Here is a 17,715-nt window from a genome sequence, read left to right on the forward strand (position 1 = left end):
CGAGTTTATATGAAACTCTCGGAGACTCGGTACAGAGCACAAAAAGTGAAAGAAAAAAGACATTTTTTTCTCAATTCTCGAACATCACTAAATGGTCAACTAGAAAAATCATTAATCTATTAATAAAAAGGTGAAAAAAAATCTCAATCATAAATTGAGTTATAATAATACTCAATCAAGAAAAAAAGTGAAAATAAAAATCGATCATAAATTGTGTTTGACTTTTATTTTCAATTTTTTTCTTGATCGACTTTTATTTTCACTTTTTTCCTTGATTGAGTATTATTTTCATAACACTTTATGATTGAGATTTTTTTCAACTTTCTACCATTATCTACTTTTATTCTAAGCGGTTCATTTTTGAACCAACAAGGCGATAACGGTAAGTTTTATAGCAAAGGGTACCAATATATTCCACTATAGTGAGTTCAACACAATGGAAGGATGTGAAGACTTCAAGTCTCTTTGAGCCAACGGTGGCGCCCTGAATTTCAAAGGGGACGTCAATGTAATTTAACAACTCAAATCGAAACTAAACAGCGCGCCAATTTTAAAACTTGGTGTCATTTCCTCCCATTGGTTCAACACTTTAAATTGAAATTTTAAAAAATCATTCGAATTTAATAATAAAATGAACACAAAACTTAACAGTTGCATAAATTGTTGATGTTCACATATAAAAGTGACTTTATGTTTACATTCAAACTGTTACTTTAAATATGCAAATCTTGATCGATACTTTCCCCGAATGGATGTTTTAGGTGTACACGACTATATTTGCAGAAAAGTATGCTCACATAGAAAGATAAAAGGAATCTGTTGGAAACATCCATTTGCATTATTTCTAAATTTCGCTTTTACCAAGCGGACATTTATCTTTCAAAAGAGATTTGGATCTACCTACTACAAGAATGGAAATCAGTGACCGGTTCGCGCATATTTCTATGCTTGCCTAAATACGCTAGGTAGCATAGATATGCCAAGCATAGCCGCAAACGCAACCGACGCATCGCCGTTCACTCTATATGAACAATACACATGTTCGTTTATGCAGACGACCGTGCGCATACAATATAGCTCGAATCGAATGGCGACGGGTGCGTTGCGGCTTACGTCTCCGCTATGCTTAGCATAGCTATCAGGCATAGAAATATGCGCGAACCGGTCACTGATGGAAATGAGTAAATGTAATGCCAATTACATGAAGATGAGTACGTAGAAGTGATTGAATCTATATATAAGATAACTGGAAATGGTCTACTGCTACATTCATAAAGACCAACTATTATTCTGTACGACGATATGCTTCTTTGACACACTTTGAAGAATGAAAACTATTTAAATTGTGTGCTTTTAATTAAAATGTATCGATCAAGGTCTCTTCGCTTTTGTAAAATACTTTTTTCCATTTTAGCGATGCTATTATAAATACAGATATACTTGATGCTTTGTGTATTCCACAAGAAGTAATAAACTATGTGTTATGCGATGAATGCCCGCTTTAGATAGCAAAGACTTTACGAAGGAAGCTTGTGGTCGTCACTTTCTGCAAACTTCTTATCGAATAATGCCACGGTTATATATTGTAAGTGTTTGTCATTCTATATCTCAAGGTAGAAGGTAAAATCGAAGTAATTTTGGTTCTTGGTTGCAGGCCATTTAACACAAAGTGTGCACTTAAAGCTTTGTCCTATAATAACGCATATACCCATTTTTGAAACAATGTTGCAAACAAAGTCAATGAAGAATAGACACAAAGTAAATGGCAGAATGTCGCAAATTCTCAGTTTTAGCCAACATCCATGCTTTCATGCTTCGTGCCCGTTCTCTTCAAACAGAATCTATCATATATAAAATAATAATAAACAACAAAAAGTATTCCGAAAAGGGGTACAATAATGTGTGTTTTAAAGTTGTGAACAATGTCATGTTCAGACCATAAACGTGTTATCTGTGCATATGTTGCTGTTTTGCGATTTAATGACACAATCACAATACGCAACCAAGTGAAAATTATTACAATTTACTTATCGTTCCAATTTTTGTCACCCAACTTTCATTTCACTCACTGATGATATTCGCACATTGGGACACGCGTCTTTGCGAACACTCAAACTTGCAATGGAAAAATTGCATGTTCATTTTTGACTTACTTTTTTCCACTGAGTAGTCAATGGAGATTTGCCAAATATAATATGCTCTCAGTATCAAGCTACTGCCAACACAAAACAATGTAGCGTTGAATGTGTGCAATAACATACGGAAACGAAATTGCATACAGAGCAAACAAAAAGTAATGACTATGGGAAAAACAGTATGCCAAAATAAGTGATAATAGGTTTATTACGTTGAATATCGTATGATAAAAAAAAATAGGACTGTAAAAAAGTTGTGACAGGAACAATATACAATCCGTCAAGCAACACATATTTCTAAAGTTAAATCATACTGTTGGCTGTTAAAACAAGTATGAAAACATTGCAATAAACGCTTGGAATGCATACAATGATTTTTGGATAGGATAGATTCGTAAGATCTCCGCAAGATCCGGATCCAAGCGTGCGTGCGCTGCCGCATGATGCATACATATATAATACGCACGCAAATTCATTCTTCTTATTTCGCTCACTTTGACTCGCATGCCATAGCAATACGAAATAACGAATGTATGTATCATGCGGCTACGTACGCACGCTTGGATCCGGATCTTGCGGAGATCTTACGAATCTATCCTATCTAAAAATCATTCTATGTTGGAATGTTGTTTCTTTTTTTTTAAATGTATTTTGTTAAACGAATTTCGATTCGTTTATGGTAATATTCTTTAACGATTTTGCAAGATTTTAAGATTAGTTAGACTTTTTAATACACAGTATTTGCCAAAAGAAGTGTTTGGAGTAGCGACATGAATGCAGAGAAATTGAACCAATATCATTCTTTGTAAATACATGAGCCCATTGTTTTATTCACCTCCATACTCAATCAAATGACATGCAAACCGAAATATATTTTCATGAATATCCATGATTTGACTTTACACTTCCTGTATCGTTCCGTTGACTCATCGTCTTGGTCTTGACTTCAATATGTTCCTTAAATTCACAGTCTATGAAAATTTTGCTATTCTAAACGTAAGAAAACACGTTATAAAATCTGTTCCAAGTAAAAGTTTATTTTTTTATCACCTTCGGTGTGCCGGTGTCTCTGCGATTACAAACATATTATATTCATGTTCACAAGCTTTTTCGTATCTTCGTTCACCAAATTCACGTGCTTTAAATCAAATGGCATCTTCGTCGTGCCTCATAGGTTTCAGACACACCATATCTTAACATGCTTAAAACGTGCTTCAAATGACTTTTCGTCCACACTTTTTTTCAAATTCTCTCTCTCTTTCTCTCACTCATTCCGTGAATGGCTGTTGGGCGTTGTAAAAAATCATCAGCTATACGATAAGGATAATTTAATTTTGCGATTAAATAATTGAAATTACATCTGTTGCCGATTTAAATAATACGTTTTCCATGGTTCATGCTTCCACAATAGCGCCGCAAACTCAAAAGAGAAATGACGATAATAATTTTTTCTCTCCATACTTTCAATATTTTCGTGTTTACCACCATAATATTCGTTCCGCTTTTTTCCTGTCTTTTGCAATATGACGCACGTTTGTGGCTATGGGTGAACATGGTGACATCGAGCTTTATCGTAAGCGACAAACAAGAAAGCAGGAAAAAGAAAACTCATAACAAACTTTTATTATGAAAAAATAGAAGAAAAACGATGAAGACTGAAATTCTGATTTTATGTAGACATCAGTTTTGCATTTATGCATTTGGTTCATTCTGTAATTTGTAGTTAATCGTATCGCACGGACAAGAACTCAATGAAAATATAATTAAGCAATTGTTTAAGTACAAAACGATGCTTGAATGCTAGACATCTGTCGAATGTCTCGCTCTTTTACAATTTCTTTTGTCGCTTTCGAGCTGAATTTCTGCAAATATTGAATAGCATTGATGTTGCCGTGATTCTTTTGTATTTTGTCGTTCATTGTACAATAATGTAAATTTAATTAAAACGCCTTGTTATTTAAGGCCAATTGACATTTTATGGTATCTCTAATTCAATCGCTTATCATGCTTCTTTGGAATCAGGGCAATTAAGCGAGAGCTATGTTCTGTTTGATGCAAAACGCGTTCGCTTCATAGCAAACAGCGCACAAGTTATCGTAAAAAAACGTTTATCGTATTCAGTTCTATCTTTTTCTTTACCATTTTGAGCCAAATCTGTCGTTAGCCATGTTAATTGCATTCAAATTGGTGTTAAATTGACAAAACGCACATAAAATGTAAAACGTCAATTACATTATCAACATCGTTTCGGATTGACCAAATTGATTTTGATGGCTTTTGATTTAACATAAAAATAAATGCAGACAAAAAAAATGCAAATGACGAACTGAATGATTAGTTAAAAACAATATTGAACTTAATTGAACAAAGAGAGCGATGGTCCATTATTTCGATGGAAATTCACTTCCAAGGTTCTTCTGTTTAGTTTTTGTGTTTTTCCAAGGAGAAGTTTTTAAATAAATAAAACTAAAAACCATGCGACGTATCAAAGACCAACCTTTCAAAAAAGTTGTTTAAAAAATTGCACACAAAAAATAACACAGCGAAAAAACTGAGCAAATGGATTATTTCGTTTTAATTTGAACAAATTATTATATTTTTGTGTAAATGTGCGGCCATTTTTGAAATAGAGAGCCGCAATGAATTTGAATGTTGAGTTTTTGTTTCTTTATTTGATTGGTCGGTTGGTTGTGCACAAATGCCATTTGACTGATAGTCGTCATTATCCTTTTTGCTGGTCGTACGCGCCTTCATCCAGATTTCCTTGTAATTTATTATTTCGATTTTTTATTCAATTTTCAGTGTACAATGGCAACAACAAACATGTTCGCGAATAAATAACGATGACAAAATGGTTCGCCTTTTTTCTGCCGTTATTCCGCTCTTTTTTGAAGTTCTGCAAAAACGCGCTTCCGATGTAAAATATGTTTTTCTTTAGTGTGTTATGGTTTCGCGCATATTGTATAAAATCGAGTGTATTTAGTATTCAGTACGTTCTTATACATATTTTTTGTGTCATCGTTGAAAAAAAAATCGAGCGAATTGTTTCTTCTACCCAAAGCAACCTCTCCTGACCGTTACTTCTGAAAAATATGTTCGCTCTTTTCAAATGCCGTTTTTTTTTGTATAAAAATGAATATATATATTCTATCTATATGGTCGTGGTATATAAATTTATGGGACATCAGTAAACTGGAAGTGTGTTTCAGAATACAGAATGTTTTGGTTCAAGAACTCGGCGCAAATGTACTACAATACTGTTATAGAATCCATTTTGGGAGCATCCATCTGTGTGATGAAACAAAAACAACGTGCAGAATCCAAAGTAATTCAGTTTGTAATTTCATCAGATTATTTTTTTTTCTTCTACTTTAAATGCATTTTTCACTTAGAATACATGAGTACACAAATGGATAAAGTTCAGTCACTTTTGCTGCTGCAAATTTATTACATAGTTTTATGCGACTTGAGTGTCCAAGTTATTCACGTATATAAACAATTTAAATGCATATGTCAACCGAATCAGTTCTAAACTCGCTTCTGTATCCAAAAGAGCTCATCCTTAGTCAGCACTAGACGAGAACCAGAGACATGGCATATTCGTATGTTCGAATCGTAACATTTGTAAAAGTTCCATTCAACGTTGAAAATTAATTGAAGTAAAGTATTGCTCGACATTTTTCCACATGAGAATCGAGAAAGAGAGAATCTTTTGCAGTTCGCTTTGAATTTATGATGATTCGGGTCTTTAGTGTTGGGTGCACGAACATGTGCATCGATCAATGTCACTTACGTCAACGAGAGCATTCAAAAAAAATAGCCAAAGATGTACCCTATAAATGTTGATGCACAATCAGATGTCAGTGCATCGTGTGATCTCTGTGATTCATACACAAAAATGTGCAAAATCTTTTCCTTAAAATCAGTTACGTCAGATTTACCGTTGAACATATCCAGATTGTACTTTTAATAAGACATTTGGGATTCAGCATGAAAGTGGCTTAAAAAAAGGTTCAAAAAAGAAGAAAAAAAAATGCTAGATGAAAAACGCTATCAAAATTAATATCTCATCTCTTTTTCAACATGCCATGATGATAATACATCTATTCACGTTAAAATATGAAAATATCACATCTCATTTAAATTTCAGGAACAATTGCCGAATGGGTCGACCTTCGCTCTTTCGTGTGTTGAATTTTGGCCGTCGTTATGCTGAAATCGTTGAAGCATAATGTAATATTCAACATTTGTTTAACACTCAATGCACAAGTAGAACATTTGAATGTGTTTCAAGACGGAAGCGAAAATATTTGAATTTTAATTGAATTACCTTCGATAATCTAGCATTCGGTGTGCATTTGGACCAAATTTTCAAAGTTAAACTTTCCGACTTTTACCATCTCTAATCACATTAGTTTGGTGTCAAATGAGTTTTCAGAGTTTGTGCGTCATCATCCAAAGGATAAAATCGTTGCCTTAACTTTTCGTGAAAACTTCGGACAAACATCCGAAAATAAATTCGTTTTTAGTTGTAATTTTAACACGGGTTTTTGTAGTAAATCGGATTTGTTCCTTAAGACTGGCGATAATTGAAAGGAAATGACGCACATTTGAACTAAAAACATCAATTGAAGTTGAACAAATGAACGTCATGAAGTTATACAGATTAAAACTGAATCGCACGGGAGAAACGCAAGAGTAAGAAACAGAGATAATCCTTGAATCATATAGTAAATAGTGAAGCAGTTTTCTTGTTTTTATTCCACATTTTATTCAACAGCAATGAATCGGAAGAAAAGACGCAACATCCGACAATAATGCACAAAAAAATCGATTGATCATCTTTTGCATTACCGTTTGTGTTAACAGCATTTTCTTCCTACTTCAAGTATATTTTTCAAGGAAATAACACCCATTTTTACCTCCAACAATCTATTCAACCATACAATAGTTATCAAGTTTTAATGATTACTCTGAAGGAAGGAATTCAATTTCTGATTGATATTAGTTGCTAACAGCCATCCTAACATGCTTCCACTCGTTAGTCTACTAATGAGGCACTGGCAAGCAACACAAACCGAATCATTTGTTGGTTGATTTTTCTCGCATTATTTCACTTCGATTCTTTTTTGTTCGAAACCATCATTTAAAATTCATAAAGCTGCAAGTGTTGCATTATAGTTCAAAAGCGAAAACCATTTGTAGCCGCTGCAAAAAAAGAATTTATGAAAACTATTCAACCGAATAGAAGGAGCTGGAATATTAATTCGAAAAAAAATTGCTGAAAGTTTTTGTCTTCAGCTGGTTTCAAAAGAGAAAAAATGCGGGTAATTATTATCATTTCTCTCATTCATTTCAGTTTAAAAGAAAATTAAAGTTAAATCGCTAGTTAATCATGCTATTAGTAGTGGAACTGTTGCACCAAGCAATTGAAAGATGATAATAATATTGAACTTAAAGAAATATGGTTTATTACACACATTTCAACCATTCTATGGGTTAGTAACATACCTTTATATTTTTTGATTCAAACGCACATTTTTATCTTTTCAAAAATGGGAAAAGTTTGAAATTTTCTCTAAATGTTTTCAGTCATGATTAAAACATCCCATTCAACATATATGGCAACTGAAATTTCTCGAATTGCAAATGGAACTTTAATTGGAATGAATTGCTGTGCGGAAAGTTTTGTAGTATCAATTTTATCGTCACTGAATACGCGTGTGCAAGCATCAATTTATCTGTAAGAAAATTAATTATCACTATTGTTAAGACCTTTTATCAGACATTCACATCAACACATATAAAAGCTTATGCGCACACTTCTTTTTACATCTAATTTACAAATGTGACTTGTTGTCGAGCAACAACACTTGACAGAACACTAGTTAGGAAATGATGCAATCGAAACTTGGCATCGTTAGCAAGCTGAAGCAGAACTTTGAAAAATGTTAAACATTTATACCGAGTTGTCAATGCATTGAAATGAAAAGAGGAAGTTTTTGCATCATAACGGGTTCATCGCATTTGAATAGAACGAATTTATACGTACATAGTTTGCGTATATCATACGCGATGTTGGTATTCATTCGAGTGTTAAATGTAAGCATTTTCTGCACAAAAATCTCCCATTCAATTCATATGCCTTGTTTCAGCATATAATTGATAATAATTAAGTTCACTTCCAGTTGCATGCAACGATAATGTGTTTTATTCTCGTGAAAAGATTCACTTACAAATGTTGAAATGGTACCAGAACTTGCAAAGAATTTCCCAACTGATTATTATATATTTGAAAAGGTCTCGAATCATGTCGTTCACAAATCCTCTTATCTTGGTAAGTTCTTAATCGCCTTTTTTCACATTGAGTTGATCGGCTGATGATGGAATTTTCGACGGAATTAAAGTTTAAGACTTTTCTATTGATTTCAAAACGAGTAGTTGCAAAATCAAATCATTTGCATCAAAACGGCTGAGGTTCTTATGACGATTGAATTTGTTGCAGTATTTGGATGCATTACCGAACTTTTGCTTTCACTTCAAAGTACTTGATAAGTTTTGATTTGTTGTCTTAAGATGACTTGAGTTTCAATTTTGAATAGCAAAATTAGATTAAGCGCTTAGTAAAGGACTTTATAAATCGAGTAAGATAACACAAATGACGCAAACAAAATCTTCATGATTGTTTTTTACATGAAATCAGGATAGGAATAATTTTGCAAAGAAATCACTTCCTCCTTCTTATTTCTCTACCTCATACTATAATAATTTTCTAATCATACTTTCAGAACCTTCGTCAAAATTGTACTCATTTTCAAGTCGTTAATCAAGCACCTTTCGCATATTATATCAGCATCTGTTAAATTATTATAGCAGGTACATCGTTGCAGAGTGATGTTTTCTCGTCTTACAAATTCCACATAGCCACTTCGTTGCAGTAGGTGCAAATCTTGTATAACCAACCACAAGATGAATATCGTATAAAACAACATATCTCGTTGAAAGGTATACACCATTAGCAATATGGTGTGTCTGTGGAATTTTCTCGGCTTTCAGCAGAATCGAGGATATGTAATCATAACCTCGAATATATATTGCTTTTCCAATTGATCATGTCAAGTCATAAGAGAGAGTGCCAAGTTCAACAAGTGGCCAAAGTGAAATTCTCAGCATCACATTACATTTAGACCACGAAAGAAGCAAGAATCACGTGTTCGGTCATTCATTTTTAATTTATCAAAAAGTAAATGAAGAAAAACAAATGTGTGCGCAAAAGATAGGAAAAAAATTCACCGCTTTCCGTGTCATATTCGTTTTTGCCTTGTCACGTCTTTGTGATAACAATAGCAATTGAATATTAGACCAGCTTAAAGTCTTCACACGTTACTATGTGATTAATTTGCTCATTTCAATTAGCAACGACAATTTAGCAAACCGAGAAATGATGGAAGCGTTTTGATATACTTTTGTTGGTTGTCACATTTTTTTGTTGCGTACATTTTATTCGGGTGTTTTGACCCCTTTTTTTCAATGACAACACCCGGTGACTGTTATTATTTAAGGTGGTTGATATTAGGAATGGTCTATTCTTACGAACGTAGTAGAAAACACATAAAAAAATAAATAACGGAAGCGTATGTAGCCGATGTCATCATCAATAATTTTGGGCCATCAGATAATACTCTCACATGGCGTATATAAAATGTTGATGAACGACCTGCCAAATTGTCAAGAACGATACGTATATCTTTTGGCCGCCTATTTCAATCTTCCATTACACACTTGCTTCCGCAACGTACATTCGGTTAAATTGAAGTCAAACCACCCGTTCGGAAATATAAAACAACTGCATAAAGCCACAACAACTGAGCCCCACGAAGAAGACAGAGAGGCCGTGCAAGCCACTTATTATCATTGTTCATCGCTTTGATGTGCATTTGATGTGGTAATTCCCTCAATTTCAAAAGATCAAATCGATATAAATGTTTTTCTCTTTAGTTGATTTATTTTTTTCTTCTTCAAACATAGTCAATTATACTTATAAGTATGCATTGTTGTGTATCACTTTCAGTATAGTTGCAAATGTAATTTCCACTTCGAAATAAACTTGACATACAAAACAATTCGTGTATATAATACATATATGGAGGCATAACTTTTCTTAAGACAAATTAAAAGAAGCGCATTTATTTAATCACTTTGAGTAAACTAAACCACTGAAAGATGCGAACACATTCTCGTATGTTAAGTTCCTCTAAGTTAATGATGGATTTTTTGTTGTTGTTATTGGTGTGCGAGTGTGTTTCTAAGAACCAGTCAAACAAAAATTATCACAAAGAGAGCACACATAGTTTGGAACTTTGCCAAAGAAGTCAACGAGTATGCGGATAAAGTTTCGAACAATTCAAGTTGTGCTTACGTGTTCGTTAAACTATAAGTGGATTTCATTGCTTTCAATTGTGATGAACAAAAAAAAACCCCTTTGAAAATGGAATAGAAAAAGCATGCACCAAAGCAATTTACGTTGATAGTTATTATTTTCTTTAAACATGTGAACTTAAATTAGATATTATTTACTCAAGCATCTTAATCTTTCCTTGAAAATTCATTTATTTTACAAGATAAACAGAAATAAAATAATGAAAAGTTTGATATTGTGAAGCAATTAATAGAAGAATAGTCTTGTAAATGCTTTTATTAATATTTTTTAAAAATTCTTGGCGCCTCCACCACAAAAAGTTTCTCCAAAGCGCCACTGAGTACTGACTTTTACATTTGAGCTCTGTCGGTGGTAGACCGAACAAAAGTGACATTCTCTTTTATCACATTGAATTGTCATGAGTTGTCTTTCAATGTTTTATGTCATTCTCGTTTCTTAACATTTGCGGTGATTTTGATGAAAATAATCAGCAAATTAGTCGCAAAATTGTGATTCGATCGACTGAACTTGTGCAAAATCACCGAGAAAACTTAATGAAATGCGCAAAACTCACCGTATTCTGTTTACAATTTGAAGCCAACATAGACGTCAACTATCGTTAAGTATGTTTTATCGTGATACATTTCACAATTGAGTATTAACTTTCATCATTTTATCTCATAATGTTACAGAATGTGGTCAATGAGGAGACCCAATTACTTGTTCAAGTCAAATTACATCAACAGATATATACAGCAACACCCAAGTACAAATCAAATACCGAATGCAAACTTTAGCACAATAAAAAGATTTAAAATTGTTCAGAGTTCCAAACAGGTAAATCCTGGTGTTGGCATAACATCGTTGACGTACAACTAATCATACATTTCATTTCAGGCGAAAGCAATCAGAGAAGAGTTGTTAGCGGTGAATAAACTTTTGAATCGGTCTGCTATTAATTCAATACCAAATCATGTTATTGCAAGAAATTTGAGTGCGTCGATTTGCATGTTCGAAAAACAAAAGCAAACCAATGAGCCAAGCAATAGTAATAATCAAAGTGAAGAAAACAAATCGAGTGAACAAAGTAATAAACAAAGTAATAAACAAAGTCAAGACGATGGCGATAAAAGAAAAAAAGATGCAAAGATAAAGAAGAAAATTGACGAAAAAAATAGAGAAAATAATTTAAACAAAGCCTTGGCATTCGGAACCAAAACAATTTTATGGTTGGCCTTGATTTACAGCATTGGATTTACCATTTTGGTCGTGACGTCTATCCTCAGAGGTGATACACAGAGGGGGAATGGCGGTGCTACTGAAAACTACATGATCTCGTGGAAAGAATTTATCCAATATATGCTGGCGTCGGGCGAAGTGAAGGAAATTATCGTTCGGCCACAATATGAGTATGTGCGTGTCGTACTATATGACGGAGCAATCATTAACGGTCGTCGATCACGATTCAATTCTTATATGCTCACCGTACCGAATGTAGAACATTTCGAGCAAAGATTACGAGAAGTTGAGAAATCAATGGGCATTGCAGAAGGTGTTTCAATTCGATACGAACGATTTTCCGAATTGTATGTTAAACTATTTGCTGGACTTATCGCATGTGCTGTGCTGTACGCCATTTTAAAGCGAGTTAAATTCTCGTCATTACCGGGTGGAAGTGGTGGTCCTGTAAGTACCGAGACAAAATGTTGATTTTTTTTTGACAAACAAATAGGTGTAAATATGTGAATTTTTTCTTCAGTTTGGCATGGGAAAGGCGAAAGTAACAATTATCAATCCGTCCAGCGGCGGAAAAGGTGTCTATTTCAAAGACGTAGCCGGTTTGCAGGAAGCAAAAGTTGAAGTTATTGAGTTTGTTGACTATTTGAAACGACCACAAAAATATCAAGCACTCGGAGCTAAAGTACCTAAAGGAGCTCTACTCTTGGGTCCACCTGGTTGTGGTAAGACATTGCTCGCGAAAGCTGTTGCCACTGAGTCCAAAGTCCCCTTTCTCACAATGAACGGTTCGGAATTCATTGAAATGATAGGCGGGCTGGGAGCGGCACGTGTGAGAGATCTATTTAAAACGGCGAAATCGAAGGCACCATGCATTATATACATCGATGAGATTGATGCAATCGGTCGTCAACGTTCAAATACAAGTGAGCGATTTCGTTATCAATAGCAAGTGTTGATGACAAATATGTGATTTTTAATATGAATTTTATTCGGAAAATTTAGCTTCACAATCAACTGGTGAATCAGAGCAAACTCTTAATCAATTGCTCGTTGAAATGGATGGTATGGCATCAAAAGAGGGAATTCTTATGTTGGCCAGTACAAATCGAGCTGATGTCTTGGACAAGGTAAAACACAGAAAAGACCAAATGTAAACATAACCTAAAAATTAATATTCTCTTATTTGAACAGGCATTGCTACGGCCAGGAAGATTCGATCGACATATTACAATTGATTTACCAACACTGGCTGAGCGAAAGGAAATTTTCGAAACACACTTGAGTGGCGTTAAATTGGAAAAAGAGGCCACAGCATATTCACAACGGTATTATGCAAACATACAACTATTGTGTGCCAAATATGAAAAATGTACTAAATAGTAAAATTTCCACTTTTTAATTTAACAGATTGGCCATTTTGACACCTGGTTTTAGCGGAGCAGATATTGCAAATGGTAAATTGATAATAATTTCCAAATAATATTCATAATAAATGTCCTGCAATTATATTTTTTCTTAATCGGATAGTTTGTAATGAAGCGGCACTGCATGCAGCCCGTTTTTGCAAGGAAGTTGTGAATGAAAGTGATTTGGAGTATGCCGTAGAAAGATCAGTTGGTAAGGAATGACACAAACACACTATGAAACTCAATGTCAAATACTAAATATTGTTCTTTATGTTAAAGGTGGAACGGAGAAACGGTCCCACTCGTTGAGCGAGCTCGAGAGAAAAACGGTTGCCTATCATGAATCCGGTCATGCTTTAGTTGGATGGTATTTATTTTGATTTTTAATTATATTTAAAATGTATTAAAAAGAGAAGCATCACATATAGAAATCAATGTACTCCATTTTAGGCTATTAGAACATTCAGACGTTTTGCAAAAAGTGACCATCGTACCAAGGACAAATCTAGCTTTAGGTTTCGCACAATATACGCCATATGATCAGAAATTATTCACAAAAGAGCAGTTAATCGACAAAATTTGTATGGCATTAGGTGGACGTGCAGCAGAAAATATAACATTCAATCAAATTACAACCGGCGCACAAAACGATTTGGACAAAGTTACAAAAATGGCATTTGCAATGGTAAGTTCTCTATTTTTTTCTCAAAAAAAAAAACAGTAAATGATGTGTTGTTGAGATTACAGGTAGCCAAGTATGGAATGAGCAAGAAAATTGGCCCGATGTATGTCCCTGACGAACCGGAACAGAGCTATACCGATGAAAAACCATATTCAAAAGCATTGGGAGACTTAATTGATCTCGAGTCACGGCAAATCATTCAAGAGGCATACTTTCGTGCAGAAAACATACTGAAAACCAATCGAGATAAACTAGTCAAACTAGCTGAAGCCTTATTGAAACAAGAAACATTGAACTATGACCAAGTGGTTGAATTGATCGGACCACCGAAATACGAAGCGGCAAAACGCAAAATTGATCCGATTGATTTCGAACAGTCTTTAAATAATCTATCGAATAAATCCGACGACAACCAGTCGAGTGAAAAGAGCAGTGAATCCAATAGCGGACAGGAACAATGATCGCATATGAGGACAAAAAAAATTCATACAATTAGATACCCAGTTTTAGAAATATATTCTATTTAGTTGTTGATTGCAAATTTTGTATGCGATTCTTTAAAAGAATAAAATTCATAGAAATTTGTTCAAAATAACTCAACCGTCTCCATTTCAATATGATATGCTGAATTTGTATGCTGAATAAGCAAGCTTCAGTCAATTTTTGAACTTTGCTTTTGCTTGAGTTTATGTCCTCGCAGTAAATTTTCTGAATTCTCAGCATTCAGAAACTATTTACGAAATAATTTTTTAATCAGATAATTTACAGGGAAGAATGAGTTTGTCATTTTGGAATCCTAAATGAGGTAATGTAATATTGAGCATAAACGAAATTCTTCAGCCGTACAACACAGTTGTCGATATGGCCCTAACCAAAACAGTTATGCTGGTGATGTTTCATTACTGTAAATATATATTAGAAGGAATCTATCAAAAATGTTTAGAAATTAAGCAGAGAATGTTTAATTGAAATCGTAAACATTTTGGCAAGTTTGTGCACGTCATTCGTGCAGATTCATTACGCGCTTGAAAACTTTGTGGTATTTGATATTCGTACAGGCTGCATTCGTGAGATTTTAGCTAAAAAAACATCGGCAAAACTTATTGGAACATTAAAAAGCATAGCGGTTTTCAGCCATGCAGCTAAAGTCTTAATTTGATAAGATTTGCGTTCAAGACAAACAAAATTGATTGCATAATTTGCAAGAATGACGATTTTGTTAAATATAAATTTAATTTGGAAAACAATTCCAATGGTAAAACAAGAACGTATCTTGAATATTTTAGAAAACTTTTTTGGAACGAGGTAGAAACCGAAAGACATAATTTGTGGTTATTTTGATAAACCGGAATGTTTTGTTGCAACAATCGGAAACCGTGATGATGCAAATTATCCGCTCAATTGTATATTTCATTGAGTGAGCAATGAGCATCAGTACACTGATTTACGATATTTGCCGTAGAATGTTCATGTTCATCTTGTTACATTGCGACAAAATAGCCACATATATGTATGTGATCATCATTACATTATTATCTCCACATAAATCAAAAGAGCAATGGAATTATCTTTGGCTTTGATTCATTCCAAACAGTATCGATTTGCGCGTATACATATTCGAATGAGGATATGGATTGAATGAACGTAATTTGCGTCGCATCATTTACAGAGAGAGTGAGATGCAGTCTCCTTTGTGATAATGATGATGAAGTTTTATGGTGGTGATGGTGGTAGTGGTGTTTGTACGTCTGTTGGATGGCCAATGATAAATATCCCTTGCGGCGAATCGATGTCGAAAAACCGAAACCATTATTGCAGCAGAATTGCATTAAATATGTATGCATGGTATTGCACCGAACGTCTCCATCAACCGCATATAATCATCCATTTTTCTATCTTTTATAAAATACACGCATCGCATTCAGTTTTGGAAACTCAAAACCTTTTGTGCGTGTGCAAACAACATACGAGTACTCGTATTCACGCCAAATGTATAATCCAAGTCTAGCATCACGTGCTAGTTAAATTAACCGATCATTTGCTCCATTTTCCATCCACCGTATAAACGATTAATTGTTTTTTGTCCATTTTCTCCCGCCGAGAACCCTCTTCACTGGGCCGACTTCGAAGTCGTACGCCCGTCACAATTAAATGTGAGTATGTGTAATGTGTATATTGCTGTTAGGCACCATCATCGAATGCTCATTGCTCATAGAAAATGATATTGGCCAAACGATTTTAACTGATTGCAGTCGAATTTACGTCCATAAATCTGATTAAGCATACCACAGTGGTATTACGTTTGTCGGAAATGAAACTATTTGTTGTCTTGGACACGGATTTTGAATGAGAATAAATCGTACGCATAGCATGGCTATTGAATTCGTCGTATTTGTCACCTTCCAGTAAAAAATAATGCATAACAGATAATGGCAAAACTACAAATATACCATATTTTTGAGAACAGAGAGGATTGAAAATTTTATGGTTTGATGTGGTTTTTGAATGTACGTTTAGATTTTGCATTTAATTTTTAATGAGTCTGTTTTTTATGCTCGAAATCACAGATAAAATACGGAACAAGACCCGAATCAATTTTCAAAAACTTTTAATGATGAATGAAATGAAATGAGATTATAATTGGACTATTCCATTGTCATTATTTAGCTTATTCATAAATCAATTGATGCTTTTCGCTGGTATGCTGTTTGAGATGACTGACTGCCAAAAATTTCAAATTGCATCGAAGACACGGATACTGAACTTTTCTGGCGCGATGACGATTAATGTGCTGTTCATGGCCGAGGTGTGATTTGAAAATTCGTTCACAAACATGACATTTCAGTTGTTTGGATTCGAAACCCTGCTTCTCTTCTCCTTCTTCGTCTTCTTCATCATCAACAGTGGAATCATCATCAGTTGTCGAATTGCAAGTCCGTTGTTGTTTCTTTCGGTATTTTCGAATGGTTTCAGCGGCTGACTTTTCACATTTTTTCTTCAAATTTGAAAATATGTCAAAAATTTCGCAAAAATAATTTAAATATATGAATACCTTGAATTTGTAGGTTAATTTTAATTGACTGGAGCATGACGTACAAATGGACTTCACTTGACGTTTAATCTATAAAAAAAAAATCCGGGAAAAATAACAAAAAAAAGTAATATCAATTAACACTATAGTGAATTATAATTCATTCGTAAAAAAATGCACATACAGTTGGGTCAAAGAATTTGCTAAGCATATACGCAATTTTATCACGTTTATCTTCCAAATCCATTGAAATCAAAAAGTTTTCTTTTCGGCGGCACACTCGACAACTTGGCATTATGACAAACTACGACAATTTTTTTCCTCAATCCACTTTGGAGTTTTTTCTTCAATTCACTTTGCTTTAAAGCAAACCACATAGTAAGCTAAGATAATGTGTAATGTGATGACAGGTGCAAACTGACAGCTCATCTATATTTTTGAAACCGGCATCGTAATCTACATTGAGTCGAGTTATTGATATACTGAAAACCACAAAAGTGATTACGGCATTGAAAAATATAATAAATTTTACTGTAATGAGAAAACTTCAGTCAAGGAAATAAAGATTGAAAGAAAAAAGTCTGTTTTAACATTATAAACACTATGTCGTTTTTATTATCGTTATTTATTACAATTTGACTGTCATTTCAAAATTGAGTGTATGCATTCATTTCGATGGAAAATAAACATTTCCTTTCATAAAACTAGAATTTACCTTGCCCATTTCCATGTTGTACTAATGAAGAAGTGTGTTGTAAATTTAAGAATGGTAAAATCAAAACTTCACCAAGCAATATACATTT

At 34.0% G+C, this 17,715-nt stretch overlaps 2 protein-coding genes across 2 annotated transcripts; one reads left to right on the top strand and one right to left on the bottom strand.

The window, feature by feature from the left end:
* The first annotated feature begins 10,972 nt into the window (after nucleotides 1–10,972).
* On the top strand, nucleotides 10,973–14,476 carry LOC116344316 (paraplegin). Its single transcript, XM_031772795.1, has 11 exons — nucleotides 10,973–11,177; nucleotides 11,247–11,391; nucleotides 11,452–12,240; nucleotides 12,314–12,716; nucleotides 12,796–12,920; nucleotides 12,985–13,118; nucleotides 13,201–13,247; nucleotides 13,321–13,410; nucleotides 13,479–13,566; nucleotides 13,650–13,884; nucleotides 13,947–14,476. The coding sequence occupies exons 2-11, from the start codon at nucleotides 11,248–11,250 to the stop codon at nucleotides 14,340–14,342; spliced, it is 2,451 nt and encodes an 816-aa protein (XP_031628655.1). The 5' UTR covers nucleotides 10,973–11,177; nucleotide 11,247; the 3' UTR covers nucleotides 14,343–14,476.
* A 1,959-nt stretch (nucleotides 14,477–16,435) lies between these two features.
* Nucleotides 16,436–17,339, bottom strand: LOC116344379. Its single transcript, XM_031772883.1, has 3 exons — nucleotides 17,097–17,339; nucleotides 16,934–17,002; nucleotides 16,436–16,876 (listed from the first exon to the last, which is right to left on the bottom strand). Exons 1-3 carry the CDS (start codon nucleotides 17,205–17,207, stop codon nucleotides 16,550–16,552), a joined length of 507 nt encoding a protein of 168 aa, XP_031628743.1. The 5' UTR covers nucleotides 17,208–17,339; the 3' UTR covers nucleotides 16,436–16,549.
* Between the last annotated feature and the right edge of the window lie 376 nt (nucleotides 17,340–17,715).

This window comes from Contarinia nasturtii, unplaced genomic scaffold (assembly GCF_009176525.2).
Source record: "Contarinia nasturtii isolate CC-2019 unplaced genomic scaffold, AAFC_CNas_1.1 Cnas_scaffold_1037, whole genome shotgun sequence".
NCBI classification, from domain to species: Eukaryota; Metazoa; Arthropoda; class Insecta; order Diptera; family Cecidomyiidae; genus Contarinia; species Contarinia nasturtii.

Bases quoted from the DNA above. Each gene is read 5' to 3' on its own strand.
- LOC116344316 (XM_031772795.1), top strand. From the start codon at position 11,248: ATGTGGTCAATGAGGAGACCCAATTACTTGTTCAAGTCAAATTACATC. The intron at 12,241-12,313 runs GTAAGTACCGAG...TTTTTTCTTCAG, and splicing joins CGGGTGGAAGTGGTGGTCCT to TTTGGCATGGGAAAGGCGAA. The intron at 13,248-13,320 runs GTAAATTGATAA...TTAATCGGATAG, and splicing joins CGGAGCAGATATTGCAAATG to TTTGTAATGAAGCGGCACTG.
- LOC116344379 (XM_031772883.1), bottom strand. From the start codon at position 17,207: ATGCCAAGTTGTCGAGTGTGCCGCCGAAAAGAAAACTTTTTGATTTCA. The intron at 17,003-17,096 runs GTATGTGCATTT...TTTTTTTTATAG, and splicing joins GCAAATTCTTTGACCCAACT to ATTAAACGTCAAGTGAAGTC. The intron at 16,877-16,933 runs GTATTCATATAT...TCAAATTTGAAG, and splicing joins AATTAACCTACAAATTCAAG to AAAAAATGTGAAAAGTCAGC.